The sequence below is a fragment of the Polypterus senegalus genome, chromosome 4 (assembly GCF_016835505.1).
Source record: "Polypterus senegalus isolate Bchr_013 chromosome 4, ASM1683550v1, whole genome shotgun sequence".
Lineage (NCBI taxonomy): Eukaryota > Metazoa > Chordata > Cladistia > Polypteriformes > Polypteridae > Polypterus > Polypterus senegalus.
In genome coordinates this window covers 93,732,063-93,758,429 of record NC_053157.1, presented here as the reverse complement: position 1 = coordinate 93,758,429, position 26,367 = coordinate 93,732,063, and the positions used below count along the sequence as shown (strand labels likewise).

The window sequence follows — 26,367 nt, the reverse complement described above, 5'->3', positions numbered from 1 at the left end:
AATATATCACCAAAGTCTGCGCTGATGAGAACATCCCACAACAATGGAGGGATGCTAGTCTCATCACTGTTTATAAGAAGAAGAGTGACAGGGCCATCTATAGCAACAGTAAGGGCATATCACTCCTTGCTGTTGCTGACAAGGTCCTGGCTAAGGGTAATGCTTCAGAGGCTGATCAAGAGCATCACAGAATCAATGCTGCCTAAATCTCAGTGCTGGTTCAAGACATACAGGACCATGGTTGATATGATTTTCACAGCCTGACAGCTTCAGGAAAAGTGCCAGGAACAACATGAGGACCAATTTATGGCCTTAGTCAACCTCTGCAAAGCCTTCAACACTGTCCAGAGAGAACTTTTGTAGGGCTTCCTCCTTAGGGTTGAATGCCCCAACAAATTAGATAACATCCTCCTCCAGTTTCATGATGGACTGACTGCTCAGGTAACATAGGAGGGCAAGAGTCCTCCCCTTTCCCAATACATATTGGGTTCAGACAGGGTTGTGTGCTTGCACCTGTGCTCTTTAATATCTTCCTCTTATGTGTCACCTAGCTTCTTCACAAAGAGATTAAGGACAACAGTGGTGTGGCAGTGGACTTCAGGCTAGATGGTAACCTCTTCAATATTAGGAGGTTCCAAGCAACTACCAAAGTTGGATAGAGTGAGGGTTGGTTCTTGAGCTGCATTATGCGGATAACTGTGCTATCACACCCCACAAGACCTCCAGTCTGACCTTGATGCAGCAGTTAGAGCATACTGCAGGATGGGACTCACCGTAAATACCACAAAAATGTTTTCATTATTGCTAATGAATATCTGTCATTAGTTTCATCTTTCATATATCTGGGAAGCATTCTCTCTGAAGGCAGCAGTACCGACAATGAGGTCCGGAACTGAATTCAGCAAGCAACAGTTGCCATCAGGAGACATTAGCGCCGTGTCCATCAAAACTAGAATTTGCTAAGCCATCTGCTTCTACTTTACCACCCACCTCCTCAGGTGTGAAGCTTGGAGTTTTTTTTTATAGCCACCATATTAAGCTTCTGGTGCACTTCCATATATGCTGCCTGTAGCACATCTTGGAAATTACCTGGCATAATTTGTGCCTCACACAAATTGCACAGTACGAGCTACAATGGTTGGAAAATGTGGCAAGGATGCCCCCATAGCAGCTACCTCACAGAGTGCTAAATGGACAGCTACATCGTGGATGACGCTCTGCTGGAGGGGCAGAGGAAGGATCATGTTAAGAATTTGCAAAATTGGGCCAGAGGGCCTGGAGGATATTGCTACTGACCACAACACTTGTAGCCAGATGTGCTAAAGTAACAAAATCGTTTAATTAACTAGTTTCTCAAATCACATCGTAAGTAAAGTAGCACGTTAAATGCTTTGTTTTGTATGTATTCTTCTATGTGCTCTATGTGTGTGAATCACTAGTGCTTCTTAAACCAGCTTTTTCTACCTCCTACAGGACACAGAATCAATTACATTCGTGATATTACAGCTCTCTGAATAACTAAAATGTTATACGTGTAACATATAAAATGTATATGTATAAAATGATATAACTAAGATGTATACATGATATCATTTTCATGATGATGGGAGTTATAGCACTTTATTAAATATGGGAACACGATGGCCCAGTGATTGTGTGCGACCTTCAATGAAATAATTTATTGCAGCAGTACTCAGGGGCGGCTCTAGGCTCATGGCGGCCCTTGGCAGAGGGAAAATCGGTGGTTCTTTTGCCCGCCAATGTCAATATGGTATCTTATGCACAGTGGATGGCCACGTCCATTGCGGACACTGCATAGCTGCCTCGTGCTCATGACACAAGCGTTTAACTCTTGCCGAAATTTGCCGCTTTGTTGTTATTTTCTCTTTCTGTTTTATATTCAATATATATTGGTGTGGTGGCCCCTGGGAATTGGCAACCCTGTGCAGGTGCACAGTTTGCACATGCCTAAGGCCGCCCTTGCAGTACTGTCTCTTTCCAACGTACTAACCTCCAATTCCTGTCCTTCCTTTTCTTTCTTTCGCCACACAATCAGCTCTGTAATGGACGTTAAGCCATCCGTAAGCTTATAACACCGATTCTTAAAAACATTTAAGGAACATTGAAATATCTTCGTAGTACATGTTTAATTATTCTATCCTTCACGCCAGTCCCAGTGAAGCATACAGTGTGAGGCAGGAACAATCGTGAGTGGAGCGCCAGATCCTTGTAGCAACACTGTTTCCTTTAATTATTAACAATATAGATTATTTAAACGAAGTTAAAGTTTTATCTGTATAATATAATTAACATATTTTGCTGCATTTCATCTTAAAAATGATATTGTCATCATATGTAAATACACTTTTTATAAAGTGGCTCAGGTTGTGCAATATTATAACTGTACTGCAAGTTTACAGTGAGGTGATTGTACTAGTAAGTACTAACAGTTCTACAAGGAGCAGTTGATGGATTGATTGAGTGCATTTAGAGTTCTTGGGATGAAACTGTTTCTGAACCGCGAGGTCCATGCAGGAAAGGTTTGAAGCGTTTGTCATATGAGAAGCAGTTCAAATAGGAAGCATGGCTGAGGCAGCTTGTGCTTGATGCTGTATACCGATAATTCTGTTTCTGATCAGTTTCTCCGAGTGGTGCAGTGAGAGTAATATGGTGAAAGATGATCAGCTGTGGCAATCCCTAACGGGAGCAGCTGAAAGAAGAAAAAGAAAGAGAAGTGAGAGTAACAACGCTAAAGCAGCTATGGTATTTAGAATAGTTTGACCATTCCGTGGACCATTATATTGTTACTGGTTAATTACAATCAGATGCATTAAACTAATAAACAGTATGCGGTTAATTTCAGTGTATTTATAAAGCCGCATCAGGAAAAGAAAGGATAACCACACAGGAACAGTAGCACTGCTTTGACGCTGGGTGCCGCCAGTCTGCAAAACCGAGCGGAGAACTTGCATATGACAGGAAATGAGGTACCGTGGAAATGTGCGTGGCTTTACGCCAAGTTTAGGTTTTATACATCACGATTTGAACGTGGAAAAGTTCTTACGCAACATTTCTGTGCGTACGCACAGTTTATACATGAGGCCCCTGGACCAGGGCATCACTGAACTCCTGGGCAGTCTGAGGGTTTTTTGAGCAGGATATTTATAAGCATACCCTTTTTCTTGATACAAGTATTTTATTGTTTTTGAAGGATCAGAATTAGTAACAAACTTAATAACTTCCCTGTGATAGTTTTTATTGTTTTCAGAAACTGAATTTTGGTGTTACTTTAGCCTTGTTCGTTTGTTTGTACTTAGCGTCATGGCTACAAGCATCCTAACTTCTGTTTTTATTCTTTGCAAAGCATTATAATTCATAATGTAAGGCAAAGTGTTTGATGCAGCAGCTGCTTCTGAGGCACAAAATGTGCATTGAAGATGATTCGGACATATGTGGACGTTTGTTTAAGCTTTTTTTGCACCCCGCCAGTGTTTATTTGGGAATTCAATTCTGTCCCATTTCTCCAGTACATACATTTAATCCACATGCTTTCTGGTCAACACAGCCCAGACGCTTTGCAAAGAACCTTGAAAGTTATATTTAGAAGTCAGTCATTCAAAGGCTAGAGGCTAATAATGAAAGCATTTTTAGTAGAAAAAAATTTTGATAGACAAGGTAAAGAAACTGTCCCCATAACTAGATATTTTTATACAATTGTGACTTCTACTTATTTGACACTAAAGTGAACTGCTTTATCTTCATCATTAACATGCATTTTCTTAGTGTTATGTAGGACAATAATATGCCATAGCACTATAAAAACGAAAATCTAGCAAGCTAAAAAGAAGGTAATTCAAGCCAGAAATACACAAAATTGCAGCATACAACCATTGAACAATAAATAAAATGTAAAATGACTATATAGTACAGTACAATTTTGGTGCTTCATGCACTATTCTTAAAGATTTTGGTGGTGGGCCACATGGTTAATGAATTATCTATGTAATGTGGATCTTCTACATTGTATTTATTTACTTCTTTATTTGTTTATTTTTCTAAAAGTAGACTGTAATATTGGGTGGCACAATGACTCACAGGCAACTGCTGTTACCTTACACCTCCAGTAACCCAGGTTTAATTCCTTGCCGGGTCAGAGTGTTTTGAAGTGTATATATTCATTTAGTTCCTCAAGTGTTTACTGTTATCATCAGCTTTCTCAACTAAATGCATTTTGCTTTAGAGACCATATATTATGCCAAGATAAGTTGAGGTGCACTATAATGGGTTAGTGTCCCATCCATAGTTGATGCATGCTTTGTGCATGGGTTTCCTGGAACAGGTTCAGGTTCCCTGCAATTGTTAAGCATTACAAACTTTATTTGTGTTATTTCTACTGAATTAACCAATAAATTAAAAACAGCACAACTAAACATGTTAATTGAAATTAAATTTGCTCAGGTAAAAGCAGCATCTGTGAAATATATTTGCGTGAGTGTATCTGTATATTTTTTGTTTTAATAGCAGAATTTCCAAAAAGCTTATTAATTAAAAAAAAATAATAATAAAAACTTCCTTGTTTTGTGGGATAACTATAAATATGGGCAGACATTTTGCAAATAAAATAATAAAACACTATACTGTGATCTGACTCCTTAAAAACGTAGGTTCTGATCTGGTCCCCTCCACACTGATTGTAAATCATTCTGACAACAGCTCATGTCTCCTATGAATTCTATGCTGGTGGAATTACTATATTCTCTTGCGACTTGACTACTGAATTCGTTCTTATGATCTTACCTGAAATTAGCTAATGCTAAATGCTTGAAACAATCATAATGCTTTGCCATTTCCAGGTCAATTTGCTGTACTGGAGCTAAAGTTCAGGAATATTTCTAGATAGTTAAGCCTTGAATTTTGTCACATGCGTAACTCAGCCTTTGTTTTAAGATTTGGAAGCTAAAATTATATCTACTGCTTTACAAAATATCTATTTTAAAGGTACTAAAATACATTCATTTGTCTACCCTTCTCCTTTCAGGAAAGATTGGTGTTTTTCATCAAGAAAACAACACAATAGATTCTGGGGAGGTAGATGTAGGTCAACGAGCAACACAAGAAGTGCCTCCTGGTGTCTTTTGGAGATCACAAATTTCCATTGATCTGCCACAGTTTCTTAAATTCAACATCTCCCTTCAGAAGGATGCTTTAATTGGAGTGTATGGAAGGAAAGGACTGCGACCTTCACATACTCAGGTACCATTAAAAGAAAAATAAAAGGAAAGAAATAAAACTAAAACAACAAATAGGGAACTGTTCCTTCAGCTCTTGTCATTAGCTGTGATCTTTTTATGATAATCTTACAATGTTATGGAACCTATGGGTGATCATTTTCAAGTGGCTTTTGTTTTACTGTAGATTATGTCTTGGGTCAGAAATTAAAAATATATATATATATATATATGTAAAGGACATACATTGTTATTTTTTATAGATTTGCCAGTTGTGTTATTGCCCCCAAATCGGCTTTCATTCTTCAGAGCATGTTTTCCTGAGCCAAATACTTTTAGCAAAATGTAACTTATTATAATAAAGTTGTGTTTGTATTTATGGTAATAAATGACAAAAATGATTAATATTACAGAGTAAGGAAATTCATCAAAAAACTAAGAAATAAAACGATAGATGATGAACAGTTGCAACCCAGAGCAGTTTCGCAGATGTAGATGCAGATGATGGTGGTGTAGTTATGAAATGAAATCTTCAGTGATCAGCCTCCTGATTGTTGTGTGAAGTTTTGTTACAGAGTAAGGAAATTCATCAAAAAACTAAGAAATAAAATGATAGATGATGAACAGTTGCAACCCAGAGCAGTTTCGCAGATGTAGATGCAGATGATGGTGGTATAGTTATGAAATGAAATCTTCAGTGATCAGCCTCCTGATTGTTGTGTGAAGTTTTGTCCTATTGTGATTGTGATGTATGTGAAGATTTGTAGAAGCTGGTAGTGCTCCCAGAAAAGGACATTTTCCAACCCAAAATACATCACCTGAGCAATTGGGAACAGTACAAGAATTTATATTCAGAGAAAACTGTAATCTAATGGATGTAATTATAATCCAGTTGTGCAGTGAAGTGTTGAAACAAAACAACACCAATGATTGTGATCCTGTTGGCTTCTTATGGATAACTTTTAACACTAAAAACCCTGCAGTCTATGAAAAAGTCATAATGCCAGTCCACCTTAAATACCTTTGCACTTTTTCATCAGGGACTTTGTTTTGTAAATGTGTCAATCAGAGCAAGCAGCCAACTACCCCATCCCCCACCGAAGCAGCTGAAGTGAGACACAGAATTCTTGAAGCTCAAGTCTGTTAATCTGGGTGTGAGGTGTCTGGAATTGTATAGGGTAAATAATATATCATTATTTGGTATACATACATTTCATGTGTGTTCCGTGTCTACAACAATCTGCGTAAATGTGATGACAGGAAATGTGAGGCAAGAAATGTTGAACACATAACTAAAACAGAAACTTTTTTCACGTTATGGTAATAATTAGCAGAATTCTGATGTGAAGTGTATAATGTGTGAAGACTGAAGTCCAAATATCAAATAAACACTCACAAAAAGTATAACAAGACAAGTGTGTTCTCTATGAGAATTTTGCATCTAAATTTGCAAAACAAAGATGCTGATACAGAGGTACAAAGGAATTAAAGGTGGCCGGCCATTATGACTTTTTTTTGTAGGATTCAGGTATTCTAGTGTTAAAACATCTTTTACCCAGAACCCTTCACGGCTACCATCAAAGTTGCCCAATGACACAGTACTTCCAAGGTTACTGGGATTTGCAGTCAATTTAAGTAGCACTGCTACAGTGTCATCTGTGGTTTTCCACAATAGTTTGCAAAACTTGCAAAATAGTTTCCATTTAAATACTGATGACAAATCTGCGAATAGGTAAATTTCCGAATCGTAAACCAGCAAATCACAAGGGCCTATCTGTATTTTATACTCTGTGTTTGTGTGTTTACAAATACAGTGGAACCTCGAGATAAGAGTTTAATTCGTTCCAGCACTGAGCTCGTATAGCAAATTTCTCATATCTAGAACAAACTTCCCCTTTGAAAATAATGGAAATCCAGTTAATCCGTTCCGCACCCCCAAAAATATCAACATAAAAATCAATTTTCCTAACAAATAACACTGATAAATAATATACAAGTGGAACCCCGGTTTGCAAGTAACTTGGTTTACGAGTGTTTTGCAAGACGAGCTAAATTTTTTAATTAATTTTGACTTGATAAAACGAGCGATGTCTTGCAATACAAGTAGTATGGATACACTTTGTCTGCTGAGCGTCATGTGATCATAACGGAGCTGATGGTTCTTCTCTCCCGTGCGCGTCTCTCTCTGCTTATCTCTCTCGCACGCGCCTCTCTCTCCTTATCTCTCGCGCGCCTCTCTCTCCTTATCTTGCTCTTAGCTGGTGCCCCCCCCTCTCTCTCTCTCTCTCTCTCTCTCTCTCTCTCTCTCTCTCTCTCTCTCTCTCTCTCTCTCTCTCTCTCTCTCTCTCTCCTCTTGAGGGCAATTGTCTCCTATTCTCCATCTGCATGTCTGCGATATTTTTGGATACGCTTATACAGCGAACTGCTACAGCGAAACAATGAAATCACAAGCGCACAAACGCGTAGATCCTCACGCTACGGGAGAACAAGGAACACTGAGTGGGCTGACTCACTTGGGTGAATCCCCGAGTCGAGGCGGATCGGGAAACGCGTCACGCATACCCACAGCCTGGCTCGTGGCTCTTTACACGAGCCAATGCTCATATTTATATCCGAAATTTCCGCTCATACTTTCCTCTTATCTTGAATTTCTCGTATACAGAAGTGATCGTATCTCAAGGTTCCACTGTACTCATATATGTAGAATTATATACAAAAATGTTAAGAGAGTATAGCAGAAGTTGACTAATTTATTGCAGAAAGTGGGCTATTTGTCATTTATTTTCTCCACTCTGATATATTTTGTTCACCGTTCCCAAATACTTCAGATAGTGTTGCTTTTTTTAAATTCTTTTACTTTGAATAATTTACATTAAAGGGCAGAGAATTAGGCATATTTATTATATAGAGTATTCAATACTTTGAAGTTAAGCATCAATTTTTTACCAATATTTAAGGAAAATATGATTTATTTTTTTATTTAGATAGAAAATATCCTAACTATATTGCAATTTGTTGGTCACGCAAGATTTTTTTTTTCCAACTGTGTGAAAAACTCTCCATAAATCTCTATAGTAATTGGCAGTGACGGGCAATACAATGTAAATCGAAGCCTGCTAGAAAAGTCTTTTGTGACACTTTCTAAAAATGTCAGTGTGATTGCCAAAAGGTGATCAATACATTTCTTTAAGGAAGCATTAAGGCAAAATAAAAGGTATTGACAATTTAGTGATAAAACAAAGCATTGCTACCTCTGTGGTATTTCTCAGCTGTGCTGGTAATTTATCTCTCTTGTTATGAAAGTAATGAAAGAGTTTGTTTTTTTTTCTTTTTTCATTATCTTGCAAAGGTTATAGCATTATCAACAAGTACGATGAATGATACATCAATTAAGTAAATGTAGCTTTCATGTCTGATACCTTTTTCTGTAGTACATGAAATACCACCTTTTTGTTGGGAATCTAGCCAAAGTCATTCTGATTATTACTGTGTAGACTTGAAAAACTCTTCCTAAGAAGCTTGTGTATGCCATTAATACCCTTTCTTTGTATGATTAAGATGAGCAGAAGAAGCTTACACACCAGATAATCCTGACATATACACTTACTGTTGCATTAAGGGATAAAAGCTTTAACTTATTTATTACAAGCTTAACTTGTATAAGATTAGGAAGTACCATCATCTGTACTCATATTTCATCTATACAGTGATATGTGAACCCCTAACTTACAACAAGTTTTCAGTCTTTTGTGTTATTTTTTGCTTGTTCCTTAGGATCTGTTCATTTCCATTTTCAAAGGCACTCTATTCTAGTAAACGGACATGTGGCACAGATCCTGTATTCAGAGTGCTGAGCAAAACGTTGACAACAGCCCTGCATGAGGCACATTTCTAAATTTTTTATTCATTATTTGACACAGATGTCTTTATCCATGATAACAGACTCAATATACTTACAGTACATTTATATAAATAGAAATTACAAAGTTAACAAGCAAGAGAGTAAAGTATAGTATAAGAATCTTATATTATAACTACCTTTAATACAATCCCTTGATGAAAGCTAATAGTCTAACAAAATTGGTTGACTGGGAGAGCATACATGTGGATATCCAATAGGAGAGCACACAAGTAGTTAACCCCTACTATGCAAGGTTGCTTTGGAAAGAAATGTGTTTAAAGAGGCGCGTGAACAAAATTTGTTTGGTAGCATTTCTAATGAGTATAGGAAATTTATATCACAACTTGGAGCCAAAAACTGAAAAACATCATCCATTTTTAGAACATCTCTGGGAAAGGAAAAAGTAGATAGGGTAAAGCAGAACTGGACCTTCATTGAAGGACTTTTAGAGATGCTAGACACTGAAGATATTGCATGCATGGTCATATAAATGAAGAGGATAGTACTGAAGTGGATCCTAGCCACAGCTACAAGCCAGTGGAGTTATATTTATGTTTAAATCACTGAATATTCATTTTTTCAGTAGAGCGTTATAAACAAATATATATACATTTCAATGTAAAAGGGTATGATAATGTTTTTGTTTATTGTCTGTTAAATACTCACAGAGAAAAGATCAAAGACATCGGTACAAGCTTATAGTATATAATGGATGTAAAGTAACTTTTTGTGACTCTTGACAAATACAGCAAAAGCAAATCAAAGGTCGTCTATGTATTTTTATAATATAAGCAAATTTCTGTCAGTCTAGTAGGTACAACTAAAATAAGCCTGCTTCCAGCAAATCTGTTCTTAGTTTTATGATTTATCGTGGGCCATGTTAGCTAATTTAATAAACATTTGTTTATTATTAATTTATAGGTAAAGAACTCTTGAATTGTGTATGTTTTGCTTGTAGTTTATAGATGCTGTAAAATTACATACTGTATAGAATGCATGTATCTTAGTCTAATGTGATAAGCATGTGCAGTTGAATTATAATGTTTCTGTCTGTGCTTTTTCCTTAGTATGATTTTGTTGAACTCTTGGATGGTCGAAGACTAATAGCAAAAGAGAAACGCAGCTTGATTGAGTCAGAAGTTGGAAAGAGATACACCAGGTCTGTCAGTCTACATGAGGCTGGGTTCATTCAATATCTTGAAACTGGAATCTGGCATTTGGCATTTTATAATGATGGCAAAAATTCAGAACAGGTGTCTTTCAACACTATTGTCATAGGTAGGTTACCTTTTTTCCTTTTTGCTTGTTTGTTCTTTCTATAAGAACTGTATCTCCCCAAATGCTTAATAAAATATTGGATGAAAAATACATTTGCTACAAAGTCATTAGTATGGCAAGGTTGGAAAAGTACTTCAACATATACCAGTTGTCCTCAAAGTAAATTAAAATACCATAAAGTAAAATACATACATGCTCCTGTACATTAGATTAGATACACTTTATTAATCTCATGGGGAAATTTAAGATGCACACAGCAGCACAAACATAAAAAACAAGGATAGTGTCACAGGACAGAGAATGTAACCAGTCAATCAATTAATAAGTAAATAAATAAATAAACTTAACGAATACCTTAGTGCACTATAGGTGAATGAGCCTGTGGCTAAAAGTGCACAAAGAGAGCACTTCCTTAAAAGGATAGGGGGGAATCATGATGACATCCAATTTTGCCATCATCCTCATTTGCCAAACGCTTATAGTGCGTCCAGGGTTTGCCCTGTGATGGACCAGGCTTTCCTGATAAGTTTGTTCAGGCATTGTGCTTCTTTTGAACTCAGGTTGGTTCCACAGGAGACTGCAGCTTAGAACACCACACTGCCCATTTGGACTGGTAGAGCATTTCCAGTAGATCCTTAGGAGGTACAGTCTGCTCTGGCTTTTCTTGTAGAGCACCACTGTGTTGTCAGACCAGTCCAGTTCATTGTTCATGTGAATCCCCAGGCACTTGTACCTCTGCACCACTTTGACACCCTCACCCTGATTGATGAACTGTCTCAGAGGCTTCTTGGCGCACCAGAAGTCCACCACCAGCTCTTTTGTCTTGCCGATGTTGAGATACAAGTTGTTGTCCCTGCACCACAAGACAAAGTCTTCCACAACCTTCCTATACTCTGACTCATCTCCATTATCAGTGCAGCCTATTATGGATTAATCATCTGAAATTTTCTGTAGATGGCAAGCAATGGTATTGTGATGGAAGTCTATTGTGTACAGGATAAACAGGAAGGGAGCCATGACATTTCATCAGGGCATCCTCCATACTTAAATATGTCTGTTGTGCAAACTGCAGAGGATCCTTTTATTTTTTTTAAATTGGGGCTAAAGTTAAATCTGACGGCACAAGGTGTCAGATTGTTTTCTAAGAGGACCACTAGCTTTTAAAGGCATTCTGCAATGCTAAACCTAAAGAAATTCAGTGTAGAGCAAAATTCTTTTAAGTAGCTTATTAGGTAAACATTTTCTGAGATGACATTTTATTCATTATGTAAGCTGAACATTATTAATAAATTTAATTTTATGCCTGGAATTGAACACTTGACCACAGTTTACACAAAGCTCATGTTCTTGAAACATTTCATTATCACTAAGTTAATTAATGTTTGTTTTATGTCCCAGTTTTCATATTTTGCATTTCACAAGGCTTTTAAAAAGTAGACTCAGTTGCTGTTCTGTGTGTGCTATATCTGTTGCCTTTTTAGCAATATTTAGTTTAATTTTGACAGATGCTGTTAAACTATATTTCAAAAACTTAATCATTGAAAACCATAGGTGTGCCTTTTAGAAGAAAGATATGCATTTTATTAATTCTCTAGAGAGCTCTCGGCTCTTCTTCTGGAGTATTCTGCTAAGCAGCTCATTTACTTGCAAACAGGGATCCAGCACCTCACAGTTATATTGCTTGGCATCTCAATTTGTATTGTTGGATCTCTTTATTTTTTGCTAATCTACAATTTATCAGAGTCACTTCCTATGCCAACTACATAATCATCTCCAGATTAATTTTCTGGCAGAGACTTCAATAAGTCCACCTGCTGCTTGGCAGGCCCATGTCTTTGTCGACTCATTTTTAGTTGTAGCTTGACTAAATATCTACAATGCTTGATTTCGATATGTTACTTTATAGGAAACTACATATAATATGTCCTTTGCATCTGTGTCTATAGTACTTAAATTATGTTTTTTTTTTGTTTTTTTTTTATAAACCTTGTCATCCAGAGAGACACACTATATTAATTCAGTGTACATGTCACATTTAAGACAGATATTTCTTCTTCTTCTATTTATTATTATTATTATTATCATCATCATCATCACATGGCCTTGGAACTGACGGAAAACATTGCCTTCACCATTGACAGACCTTTTTTTTGTCGTTTTCATCTCCATAATGCTGAGCATTAGCCTGCACTATAGTACAAGGTCTAAGGATGCACTGGAACAATAATATATTTTTTGATATATTACTTATCCCATGTACTTTATAGTGATGGTTGATAAAAAATGAGTCTTTTCATACAGAATAAAAAGAATTTTATGACGTAACAGAAGTCAATACTGACCAGTGCTGTATAACAGCAAACAATGTAAACAAATGTCCGTAGAATAAAAAAATGTATATTTCATATTAAATTGCATAATCTACATGCCTGTTATCCAGTCATTTGCTCAAAATAAGTAAAACATGATTTTTGCTAAAATACTGTTAAATATTTTTAACATATTACACAGTGTTCAGAAGCCATTAAGAAGGCTAACGTAATGTTAGGTTATATAGCACTATGTGTAGAGTACTAATCCAAGGAGGTTATGCTGAAGCTTTATAACGTACTGCTGAGGCCTCCTCTGGAGCACTATGTGCAGTTTTGGTCTCCAGGCTATGAAAAGGACATAGCAGCACTGGAAAAAGTTCAGAGAAAATGACTAGGCATATTCCAGTGTTACAGGGGTTGAATTATGAGGGACGATTAAAAGTGATGGGAGACATGACTGAAGTGTTTAAAATTATGAAGGGAATTAGTACAGTGTATTGAGGCTGTTGCTTTAACAAAAACTTGCCGGTCCTATCCACTTAGTTATTCTAAAATAACATCAAGTCTAGTTCTGAAAGTCCCTAAAGTTCTACTGTCAACCACACAACTTGGTAACTCATTACATGTGTCTATGGTTCCATGTGTAATGAAAACCTTCCTAATATTTGAGTGAAATTTACCCCTAAAAAGTTGCCAACTGTGTCCTCATGTTCTTGATGAGCTCAATTTAAAGTAGCAGTCTTATTCCACTGTACTAATTCTCTTCATATTTTTTAACCACTACAGTCTCCTCTCGTCTTAATCTTCTTTTGCTTAAACTTTAAAGGTTCAGTTCTTTTAATCTTTTCTCGTAATTCAATCCCTTGTAGCCCTGGAGTCAACCTAATTGCTCTTCTCTGGTATGTCTTTTTTGTAGCCTGCAGACCAAAACTGTAGGTGAGATCTAACCAATATATTACAAAGCTTCAGTATAACCTCCTTGGATTTGTACTCTACACATCATGCTGTATTACCTGACATTCTTAATGGCTTCTGAACACTGCCTAGAAGTTGATAGTGACAAGTCCACTGCGACTCCTGAATCCTTCACATAATGTGTACTTTCAATTGTTTTAAAATTTCCCATTGTGCATTCACACCTAACATTTTTACTTCCTAAATGCAATACTTTACATTGACTTATATTAAAGTAATTATAACTATTAAGAAATCCAGGAATCTAAAATACGTCAGTGAATACATCACTGTGTGAATAGTTTAGTTTATAGTGCCTTTTCTGTTTATTAAAAGTTCTCATCTTTACATGTTCTAACATACTTACTCATTTCAGGAAACTGGACAGTCAGTGCCTTTATTGACAACTTTGGTAACGAGGTGAGAGTATACCTTGGTTGGGGTGTTAGTTCTCTCACACTCACACAACCACATTTTAGAAAATTTTAGAAAGGTATATAATAGGAACAGCCTAAATTTTTTATTTGATGCCTTGGAAGCCTTCCATTTCCCAGAAAGAACAAACATTCTAAATATTCTTCAGCTTTTTAATCTCAGTAATATTCACTAAAATATAAACATATATACATTTTTGGATTCTGTCCAGTGAACAGCATTTTCTTTTCTTCCCCAGTCTTAATGTGAATAAAAAACATTTTGTGTTTGGTCTGAGAAACTGAAAAGAAAATGAATGATTAAAAAAGAAAATGCACGCATATCCTACCTAGTTTGTCTCATGTCTTAAAGCAGCTTTAATAAAAGTAACATGCCTTAGTGGCAAGAGTGTACTCACTCAGTGTAAAATCTGTATACAGGATTTCTTTGGGATTTGGATTAGGAAGAACCTACAAACTCCTACCAGACAGTGAATGAAATAAGATACTTGTCTGTAGTAGGAAGATGACTGTCAGTGAGATTGCATAGTGTGAATATCAACAACCTCTCTCTTTCCTGATTTCATCAAACTCAATAACCATCTGTCCAAATGACTTGTGTGATTTCTTTATACAGATATTATATATAAAAAAATTGTGAATTGTTGCTGAAAAATATTCAGGATCCTAAGAAACACAGGGTTGCGTTTTACCTTTCATGGTATTTTCCTTAGAAAATGTACACAGTATTGAGGAATAACGTGGAAAGGTTTATCCAGTCTAATTAAAACACTCCAGACATCTCTTCCACCTGCTAACTTAGTATCTCCCCTTATCCCCAAAGTCATCAATAGATGTTCATGGCAAACAATAAAAAGGTCATACTCAAATGTAGTAACTAAACATGTGGTGTGCATTTTTGTTTTGAGGTTATGACACTCATCCACGTTATGAAGACAGCTTGTTAAAGATGCTAGGAAACAGTCTGAATGTTTTTTTTTTTTTAATTCTGTAAAACCAGTTGCCCAAAAGCATGAAAAAAATGCTTTTGAGTTTTTTTTATATATTTAAACTGCAAGTTTAGATGTGTGCTGTGCCTTGGGCTTGTAAAGGAAAGAACTCATATCAAAATGAATGGAACTGAATTAATGTAAATGAATTTATTTTGCACTAATAAAAGTAGGGAAATTTAGTGCCAGTCCTTATGAAAGTTTAATCTTCATCAGCACTGTGCAGCTAGAAGCAAAGATGAAAACTTACACAGCCGCAGGCACATTGTACACAAAACTCCACTTGCTGACACCATGATCATCAGCAGGAAACCTACATGCAACATTCATGAATGAGCATAATGCACATCCATTATATTGGGCTGCCAGCTGGAATAATTCTACTGTAGTGCCATCCTGTAGAAGTGAATCATGTACATATCATATGCCAGATTTATAAGTATAATAAAGGAAAATATAACTGTATTTCAGTTCATTATTATGATTATTACTACTGTTATTTTAATTATACAAGGGTGGACATTTGTCAGTAGTGCCAATATAGACATACTTGATATATATGATTACAGCAATTTTGTATTATGATTTAAACTACACGATATTGGTTTTGTTTATTTATTTAATCAGAATTTTGCTCTGAGCCCTAAAACATATACAGATAATAATTTGGTTTCATTTTCTAATTAGGCAGCTGGTTCAAAACCTTCGTCAAATTCCAGTAAGCATTTGATTTCCAATGGTCAATTATCCATCCATCCATTGTCTAACCCGCTGAATCCGACTACATGGTCACGGGGGTCTGCTGGAGCCAATCCCAGCCAACACAGGGCACAAGGCAGGAACCAATCCTGGGCAGGGTGCCAACCAACTGTCACTAAATTATTTATGTAAAAATATTAGTTTTGAGAAAAAACTGGTGATTAGTAGTAATGAGTAAACCATACTGAATTTTCTTCAACTCAATTGAACAGAATAATAGCAAATGTTTGTGACCTTCGCCAAACTTCACAAAATGCATTAAACTTAATGGAGAAGGATGAATGTAACTAGTTTTGAGAGGAATTATAATGGTGCAGTGGTCTTTTAAGTGTCCCTGAAGGCTATGGAAAACTAGATATAAGTAAATAAAATATAGATCATTCCACTCACAGAGTTCCAATCTTGAGGCTGACATTGGTCATGCACCAAAGCCGTAGTCTGTAGATGAAACTGCTTCTTTTTTCCCTGGCGTGCTTGGGACCCAACAATAATCACATTGGCAATTTTCTTAAAGTAGTTGTGCGGGAAAGTTGTGTGCATGGCTGCTATGACTCTGTGATGTCACACTAGCCTTGCAAAACATTATAGGGAGCATGGAAAAAATATTCATCTCAGGCACTTGCACAAACAGTATATTTGCTGTAAAAAAAAAAAAAGCTTTGAAAAATTTTGGTAATTAACACTAGTAATTAACAACATCAGTATTTTAAGTTCTTTACTAACTTTTTTCCTACTTTTCATGACAATATATCATGGACTACTTACAGTATTTTAAGTACACAAATGGCAGTTTTTTAGGCTAGCTCACATATTAATACTCATCTAATAATACTTGCATCATTGTTTTATCATATTTCAGCATCCAGTACACTTCTCCCAAGTTTCAATGATTATCCATTGATGCCTAGCAATCCAAAAATATAAGCAAAACAATTTATGCATGTTTACAGGGCATTAAAATATACTCCAGCAGTTACAAGTTGTATAGCTATCTGTAGGGTAACCACATCCTCATGGAACCAATGAGACAGGAGGATTGGGGGGCATACATTGGGTAAGACCTTGTTTTTTTTTTTTTTTTTTAAGGTAGGCAGGAAGATATCATGCTTGTTTTGTTTTGTTGGAGGGGGAAGGAGTGATGCTTAGTCTGGTGGCTTGTAATGACATACATGTGATTCATTTTTTCATACTGTATTTTCAAATTTTATGCTCTAAGACTAGTAATGGAATGTACACTCATTTAAAAGCAATGTTGATGCTGCTTATATATACTTAAGCTACAATTAACTAGTGTGCACATCCATTCATATCATATAGGCTACATTGTTGCTATATTATACTGTAGATCCAAAATGGGAGGAATAAAGGAAGAAAGCCTCCTCAAATGATAAACCACCAACCACAATGTACAATTCTATATTTAAACCAGCCCTCATCATTTCTGAAAGCCGAACTCTAATTCAGAAAAGCAGAAGTTAAAAATTGTTCTTAGCTGGTTGTGCTGTGCTTGTCATTTTCTATCTGACAGTGATAAATTTCATATTAAGCATTTTTTTCATACACATGGTTAAAGCAATTTTCATCTAAGAGTAAGCTTTGCCAATTACAGGGCATCTGTTTGGATAGGTCATTGATGTTCTAAATAGCAATAATTTTAAATAATTTTCCTTTGTTTTTTGTGCTTTCTCCTCTTCATCAGAACATTATAGGAAAGTGCCAGTCGTACTATTGCATTGTTTCCTTATGGCATCAGTCTCTCGTGGCTTACATTAAACATCTCAGTGGTCACTGAATGCACATACTGTATAAGAGAAAACTGTCGCACAAAAGTGTAGCTAAACTGATAAATTTCTTTTGTTAGAGGTGCTGCCCATAGCAAAACAGTGTAACTGTTCTGTCACTATCAGAATTTTTGATTCCATATATTTTTTTCTCCCAGAACTGAAATGTTATTGCTTGTGTTGCATAGTATAGGTAGAATTTTCACCTGGTATTTTAAGTGTGACCATGAAAATTAAAGCTGAAAGTGTCTCTGTTCACTTCTGATTAGATTTGTTTTTTATACAACTCAAGTTGCATTATAATAATAGATACATTTCATATATTTAGCTTTGTTAATCATGAATAAAATGTCTGAGCTCAGAAATTAACTCAAATGCTTTGTTTTGCTTTTCCAATAGAATCAGTAATGGAGTGCCCTCGAAACTGCCACGGAAATGGAGAGTGTAATTCTGGAACATGTCACTGTTTTCCTGGGTTTCTAGCCCCTGATTGTTCAAGAGGTATGTGAAGAGAGGGTTTCTTTACTGTCCAAATAAGATCAGTAGCAGTAGAAGTGACAGTGTAGCATATCTGTGTTGTGTAAAATTAAACCTAAACAAGTCAGCTATAAATGTGACTCTAATGTAAAGTACTTAGATATGTCTTATTTAATTTTCAAATTGATAAATGTTTTTTTTTTTGTGTTTTTTTATCCGATATATGAAATTGATATAGTTAGTCTGCCGTTATGTTCACTTATGCTTATCTATTTTTAACTTTTAACTTTTATCAATTTTTGTTTGTCTTCTGCTTAGTTGCTTGTCCTGTGCTGTGCAGTGGAAATGGGCAATACTCCAAGGGACGCTGCCAGTGTTTTAGTGGCTGGAAAGGAACAGAGTGTGATGTGCCAAGTACACAGTGCCTTGATGTGCTGTGTGGTGGACATGGAACCTGTATCATGGGGTCCTGCATCTGTAATGCTGGTTACAAAGGAGAAAACTGTGATGAAGGTACTAGCAAGGAAAAAATAATATAATATCACTATTTTATTTAGGGTATCTGAACCTTATTCACCACAATATTCACCAATTCACCGTCACAACAATAATCTATAGTGTATTATTGTTGTTACCACAGACTTAATTTTCCTACCGTGCTCTCCACATGGTCATTCCATGCCTCATTTCATATTGTAAGCTTTTGTTTAAGTCATGGAGTGGGTATTGTGAAGTAGTTAATTAGGACATGTTCTAAAACACCTTGCAGAATGAGTTGTTAAGGATTGATTTCACAGTTATTGATTTAAAGAAATTTTATAGAACAGTGGAGTATGTATCATCTCTGTTTGATTAACAGTATGTCAAAGAGCATTGTTTTTACGTGCTTTTCCAGTTTCAACCAGGTGGAACCCATTGCAGCTTTACCTTTAAAACTTTCATGTCCATTGATTATTCTGTTTGTCTGCAGTCAGAGTGAGTATTGTTTTACCATTCTTTCTAGATCATTCAGAAAGACAATAGTTTCCTTTCACAGAGCAAGTCATTGCTTTGATGCCTCTATTGATGATTTCCTTTAGGTAGCTAAAATGCAAACAAAAAAAACACAATTCCTGTTGCCAAAAAAAAAAAAAAATAGAATTTAGTTTTAAATTTATTTATGTCTGAAATATTTAGTAAACCTTTTCATTCCTTTTTTACTTGTAGGAATTATTTTTGTTTTTTAAATAATAGATTTATTGATTTATGCACAGAGACTAATGCAATTAAGTGCACAGGATTAAATTTTCAGGCCATTGACCCTACAAGTGTAAAATTTTATTGAGTCAAATTGCTAAATTAAATCTCATCATCACCGGCACATTAAAGTGAATTAAGAAGGATAGCATCCAAACCTACCAAATCTTTTATGGTTGAGTATTACTTGTTATGGGCCCAAGGGGCCTGAATGAGGCAGCAAAGCATATTCAATTAACAGTTGCAAAATTATGTTATTCCCACAGTTATTCTGCATACATATGACATTTAGAAGAAAAAAGGTCTTTATTTTATACTTTTGTTGTGTGTTTTTCTGATATGGAATGCAACAGTGTTTTCTGTAAAATAAAAACAAATACATTTCCTTGTGTCAATTGTTCCAGCAGCTGTCTGAAATATCTCAATGGGAGATTGACTGGATTTTAAAATTCAGTTGATAACTGGCAGTTTTTGTCTTTAATATCTGTTCAAAAGAATGAGTAGCAAACAGGAGTATAATGAACCTGCATTTCCCAAATATGCTTCAGAAATAATTCAACAAAAACAATGAAAATAGATATCTACATTAGTACATCATGCAGTGGCGAGTGGCCTTTTCTATTAATATTTCTGTGGTATATGTCAGCATTAGTACAAAATAGCAGCAAAACGAATTCCATTTGAAAGTAAGTTTTTTTGCTGCAGTTATGTAGATGTGGGCATCTTCTTTGTTATTTAAGTTTAAAAATATGCATTAGAGGTTTCCTGACATACTACATCAAAAGATGTGCAGGTTAGGTTGACTGTTGATCTTAATTGGCCAGATGAGAACATGCCCTAAAATTAATTGGCATGTTGCCAATTGCCCCCAGCAAACCTGTACTGTAAATGAATAATATTAATATAGAGTAACAAAAGTAAAATTCAATTTTAAAGAAATGAAAGATGGTTTGGCTTTTCATAGGCATTCCTAGAATTTCTACATACATAGGTACAGACTAGGCTCAATACAGTCTTTTGTTCCATTTTTAAATTAAATTATCTTTGCCTCCGTGCAGGATTTGTATGTGGTTTCATTCTAGGGATTGACTTATGGCTGTAATTCTCATTTGTTAGTCTGTATGAGTGAATAGAACCTATATTTTATACCAAGTGGTTTTCACCCTTCTTTCTGTAAATTTTGTCATAGACCCCAAGCTCCTTTAGACCCTCGGCAGGTATGGTACATGGACCACTAAATATTTTATCCTAAATTTGTCAATAAAAAACATAATGTGACAGGAGATCATGTGTAGCAGTGCCATTTTCTTTGTTACTATAATTGCTGAGTGGAACTGTGAATTGCCAGTGCTTAAAATTCAAATATGTTTTTATTCATTTGTTATGCATAGTATAATATCAGTTACAGCACAGTACTTTTTTTCCAGCTTGTCTCAGGACTTATTAATATTTTCTACTAATGTATGCAGTGTTGTTTATTAGTTGCTTAATTTTAAAAGCACATGAACACTTCTTTACAAGTAGGTTTGCTTCTGCAGGTGCTTGATTCTGTGTGTGCTATATATTAAGTGATGTATATCCACGCGTTTTTATACACCGCAACCACACTACAGATTACCGTCAATCACTGTTGGCTTTTTTTTTTTTTAAACTTGTATCCACATGTTCACACAGGGCTTCTCCTGAGCTTGGTTTTCCTTCCAGAGTCCAAACTCATGCTGTCAGGTTAGCTGTAAACTCTAATTGCCTCTGCATGAATGTGTGATTGTGATTGTGAATTCTCATCGCTGGATTGTTGATCCAGTTGCTGCTGGATCATTATGTATATTTCTCAAAACTGTAATAGGAAAACTGATAATTTTGTTTTTTTAGTTTCATTGTGCATTTGGAATACATTATTTCTAGGTTTAATGAATGTGTTTGTAGCAGCAGACTAGAGACTTGCGCTATAACAAATTTACCCACTAACATATTGATAACATAAAATAATATAACTTGTCTGGTGATAATCAAAAGGGACTTGACTGCTCATTCTTTCCAAATAATCTTTTCCCTGTTGGCCTTTAATGATTTTTTTGTTTATTTGCTTATTTACATCCCACTCAGGCCTTTTTGGCTAAACATAAAAGAACAGTTTTCTGTTGTGTTATTTTTATATATGTCAACAGGTGTGAAGCTTTTAGAACAGTATAATTCATAGAGCACATACTGTAATGTGTTTTCCTTAATGTAATTTTTGTTATATTTTTCAAGGCACCAGTCTTAGGTGATAATTCACAATGCAGATTTTATCCCAATGTATGGTCAGTAGATTTTATGCCATTATGAATCATATTAAAGAATTATGTAATGTGTTCTGGAAAATACAGCTAAGTGTTGGTCAATGTATTGCCCTTGTAGAGTTGGCAAAGGTGGATGAGTTTAAATACTTGGGATCAACAGTACAGAATAATGGGGATTGTGGAAGACAGGTGAAAAAGAGAGTGCAGGCAGGGTGGAATGGGTGGAGAAGAGTGTCAGGAGTGATTTGTGACAGACAGGTATCAGCAAGAGTGAAAGGGAAGATCTACAGGACGATAGTGAGACTAGCTATATTTTATGAGTTGGGCTGACCAGAAAGCAGGAGATAGAGCTGGAGGTGGCAGAGTTAAAGATGCTAAGATTTGCACTGGGTGTGACGAGGATGCATAGGTTTAGAAATTAGTTAATTAGAGGGTCAGTTCAAGTTGGGCAGTTGGGAGACAAAGTCAGAGTGGCAAGATTGCGTTGATTTGGACATGTGCAGAGGAGAGATGATGAGCATATTGGGAGAAGGATTTTAAGGATATAACTGCCAGGAAAAAGGAAAAGAGGAAAGCCTAAGAGGAGGTTTATGGATGTGGTGAGAGAGAATGTATAGGTGGCGAGTGTAACAGAGCAAAATGCAGAGGACAGAAAGATATGGAAAAAGGTGATCCCTAATGGGAGCAGCCGAAAGAAGAAGATGTTGCATCCTCAGTAATGATCTGTGTGATAGAGTAAAATGTAACTCTTCTGGAGCCAAATAAGCCTGAATCGTTGCTATATTAGGCATAGAAGGCTGCATGGAGAACTATTTGTGGTCTTTTGGATTCTCAAATGCATTAGTAAAGTTGATTCAGAAGAATTCTTGCATTAAATCAGATTCTTAAAAAATAAAGAAAAGTGTGTGCACAACAGAATCTTTCATACACTTTTGCATACAAACTGTCATGTTGAATCAGAAATAAAAACAGTTGTGCCATACATTAGAGATCTTGATACCATTTAAAACATTTCTGGATGAGACAAAAACTTGTTGAACTAAACTATTCTTGTTGAACTAAACTATTATTTGTATGTTGTTTTGCCTGCTGTCTTTCATATTGTAATAGATGTCCGTTTGTTCTTTGTACTGCATTAACAATGATCCTAGCCATTCAAAGTTAAAACTTTGTTTATAATTTTGAGCAAAACAATAGCATAAGTGACATATTCATACAGAATAACATTCAGCACTACTAACTGTTAAGGGCAAGCTAATCAAAACAAAACCCATTCTCACAACACTCTGGGCTTTTTTTGCCCAATGGACAAACATAACTACTTATCGGTTAATATCAGTAGCAGGAAAGATTCTATATTTAAAAATGCACATATAGAGAGTGAAATCACAAAGGGATGTCATTAAATATTGAATGCATGTGGGTGTGCGGAAATTCATTCTGTGATATGATGAGCCAGGCCTAGCTGTGATGTGAAGTGTTGCCTGTGTTGGACCATGCCACTAAAATTCTGAATCCCATTCTATTCAGACCAAAGAGGAGCACAAAAACCTGGAGTGTCAGCAAAGTAAGTTTACGAGAGTTGGGTCCAGAGTGCCAGGTACTTATAATAATACTTGAAAGGGACTCTGTAAAAAGTAATGCATTTTAGAATGTTTAACTTGATATAATAGGTGAATGTGTGGGAGGCATTTTGAAGAGCTCTAACTTTAATCCGACAAATTTTCCCCGTACCATCCAAGTTGCTAACACACAGGCTTTCATTATACAATATCCAGAAGAAAGTTTAGAAGACACCCATAAAATATTATTGATATCTGCCAGCATATATAGAGCTACAAAACAGAGCCTGATGCTCTCGGATAACAGTTAGAGCTTTATTATCCAAATGGGGAAGATTCAGGACAGTAGTCAGTCTTCCCAAAAGTGGTCTTTCTGATAAAATCTCTCGAAGATGATGGCATAAAGGTTTCTATGAAATTACAAGTAACGATAAAGTAACAAACTATATATCTTATTCTTTCTCTTCACAATATGTATGGTTCTTCAATTAAAAACACCTAGGGATCAATAGTTTGTTTATTTATGTGACTTATGTTTTGTCTGACATTACTGTCATTTACTTGAACTGTACACAGCTGAGTGAGTTTTCCATCCGTCTCATTAATAAAATGACTGCTGACTTTATGTTTACTTAAATGTTCTCTGAACATAGCAGTTAAAACTAGAGTTTGTTACATCTGGAGGAAGGTTAGCATTGTACTTTATAGTAAGAATAAAAACCTCAACTTTTATTAAACCTACCACGAGTGTCCTATAAATATGTAATTCTTAGTAAAGATATGGCAAGAGAGGTAAGGAATTAACCTGCTACAATAAATGGTGCAGTGATGTCTCCACCCTGCAAGGACAAGAGAGACTGTATCTTCCTGAAATGTAATATCACCAGTTAGCTCACCACACCAGGCAAATGTTGTGGTTAGTGCTGGGCGGTATGACCAAAATTCTATATCACGGTATTTTTCAAAATTATACCAGTTTCATGGTATTTTTTTTCCCATGCATGAGTGGATGTTAATCACATTTTTCACTGCACATTACTGCAGTAGACTGGCTAAGAATAACCTATTCCACTGTCATGAGAATTGTACATTGTACAAAAAAACATTTTAATGTGCACACAAGTGTTAATACAGGTTTGCATGGCCCCATAAAGTGATAGTTTTCAAGGGGGTGGCACTAATGAAGAGAAGGAATCACATTGCATGACAGATGCAGTCAAAATATAGAGCCTTTTTATTGAACAAATTTTGCAAGCAACTTAAACAAAAACTTTGACAACATATTTTCAACCATCCAAAGAGGCATTTAGACTTAGTAAAATATCCAAAGGTGCTTGTCAAAAGTTGTATTGCACTGAACATGTCTAAGAAAAGGAATAAATAGTAAATACTGTATTTTTGTGAACCAACTACACTTTCTGTTAATGTTAACAGTCTCTGTCCACTGACACGTTAAAGTGACTTTTTAAACAACTTTACCATAATTAAACTGCATAATATTTAAACTAATAAATAATAACAATAAAATAAATAATAGTGCAACTTCTAGTAATAATACTATTACTTCAAGACTTTAAGCCCAGGTGCATTACACAGTATTCACCAAATAAAAATAAAATAAAACAAATGCAACTTGGTGATGACATCTTTACCAACTGAACCATCATTAAGGCAAACTGCATTAATATGGACTTTGCTTCAAGCTAGGCCATATACATAAATAATAAAACTGCAACTTGCATTTGTAATGCTATTTGTGGTATAGCCCTACGAAAGCAACTGACATGCAGGTAAACAGACTTGAGCTGAGAAAACTGTGCGCCGGTCGGGGATGTGATAGCAGACTGCTTGGTGTTTGCTGCTTATCAACACATTTAAAGGACAAAAGACGCAGACGGAGAGGTGAGAAGTAATTTAAGGTGGGACGGATCTACAAGTTTTTTCGTAGGCTATGGTAATTCTAGTGTTAAGTGTTCCCTGACCCAGTTGTTACATCGCTACACGCTTCTAATACTGACTTCCTCCACACTAAGAGGAGGCACAGTCAGCGATTGCCGCACAGAATACATTCACTTTGAAATATTCCTGCTCTTTGAAAATTTAGAATGCTAAGATAAATACTTGATATAATTTTCATGATGAAATGAATTAAAACAGGTATTAAACATGCACGGTAGTGCTGCTCCCTCGCAATAAGGAGTCCCCAGGTGTACGTTCAGTGTAGAGAACTTTATGGCAGGTGTGGCGAGGCTCCAAAAAACTGGATCTATGAATGGGTATTGCACAGGTTTAACTTGAATATTGTGTACATGTTGGGTTTGTGATCTGGTGGTCGGAGACACAAACACAGAATTCAATAGATGTTCTTCTGAGCAGGGTTTCTTTATTACATGCGTGCTGTCTTTGTCTGACGTACCAAACCCCCAGTTCCAATCCTTCCTTTTTCTTTCTCTACATAACCAATCACCACACGATAAACGTCTTTGTGAAATTAAAACTAATTATAAACTTAGACCATGAAGTAAATGTTCAGAACTTTAAAAAAAAAAAAAAACTTTGTTATACATGTTTAATTATGCCTTCCATTCAGGGTTGCGCCCATCCCAGCAAGCATTGTGTGTGAGGCAGGATCAAATCCTGAATGGGATGCCAGCACATCGCAGGGTGAATACGAGCAATACATACACTAGCAGGGTCAATATAGCATAACAAAACCCCACATCCTACATGACTTTGATAGGAAACTGAAGCACACCAAGTAAACTCACCAGAAAAACATGCAAATTCAAGGCAGGGATCGCCTGGGACCCCCTTGCTGAGACGCAGCAGTGCAACCTCCACACCACCGTGCCCCCACATGATTAATACGTGCTTTAATGCATTTCATCATGAAAATGATATCAATTATTTATCATAGCATTCTAAATGTTCAGGGAGCAGGAATATCATAAAATTAATGTATTATGTGTGGTGATCGCTGCCTGCGCCTCCTCTTAGTGCAAGAGGAAGTCAGTTTAAGAAGCATGTAGCGATTAACATGGCTTGGGGAACACTTAACACCGTGCATTTAATGTGCTACATAACTTATGACAGGGTTTCAGAAAAGCTAGTAAATTAAATATTCATTTTAAGATGAAGTTTAGTTTAAGATGTTCTACTTCAATGACAAATTAC

At 36.0% G+C, this 26,367-nt stretch overlaps 1 protein-coding gene across 15 annotated transcripts in view; it reads left to right on the top strand.

Annotated features, from left to right (window-relative positions):
* The window catches only part of tenm3 (teneurin transmembrane protein 3), an 842,281-nt gene that overhangs the window by 684,009 nt on the left and 131,905 nt on the right, over positions 1-26,367 (top strand). For all 15 annotated transcript variants that reach the window (XM_039751049.1, XM_039751058.1, XM_039751057.1 and 12 more), the window contains 4 exons: positions 5,039-5,253; positions 10,197-10,407; positions 18,036-18,137; positions 18,432-18,626. In XM_039751049.1, the coding sequence (XP_039606983.1) occupies positions 5,039-5,253; positions 10,197-10,407; positions 18,036-18,137; positions 18,432-18,626 (723 nt within the window). The remainder of the gene's footprint in view (positions 1-5,038; positions 5,254-10,196; positions 10,408-18,035; positions 18,138-18,431; positions 18,627-26,367) is intronic.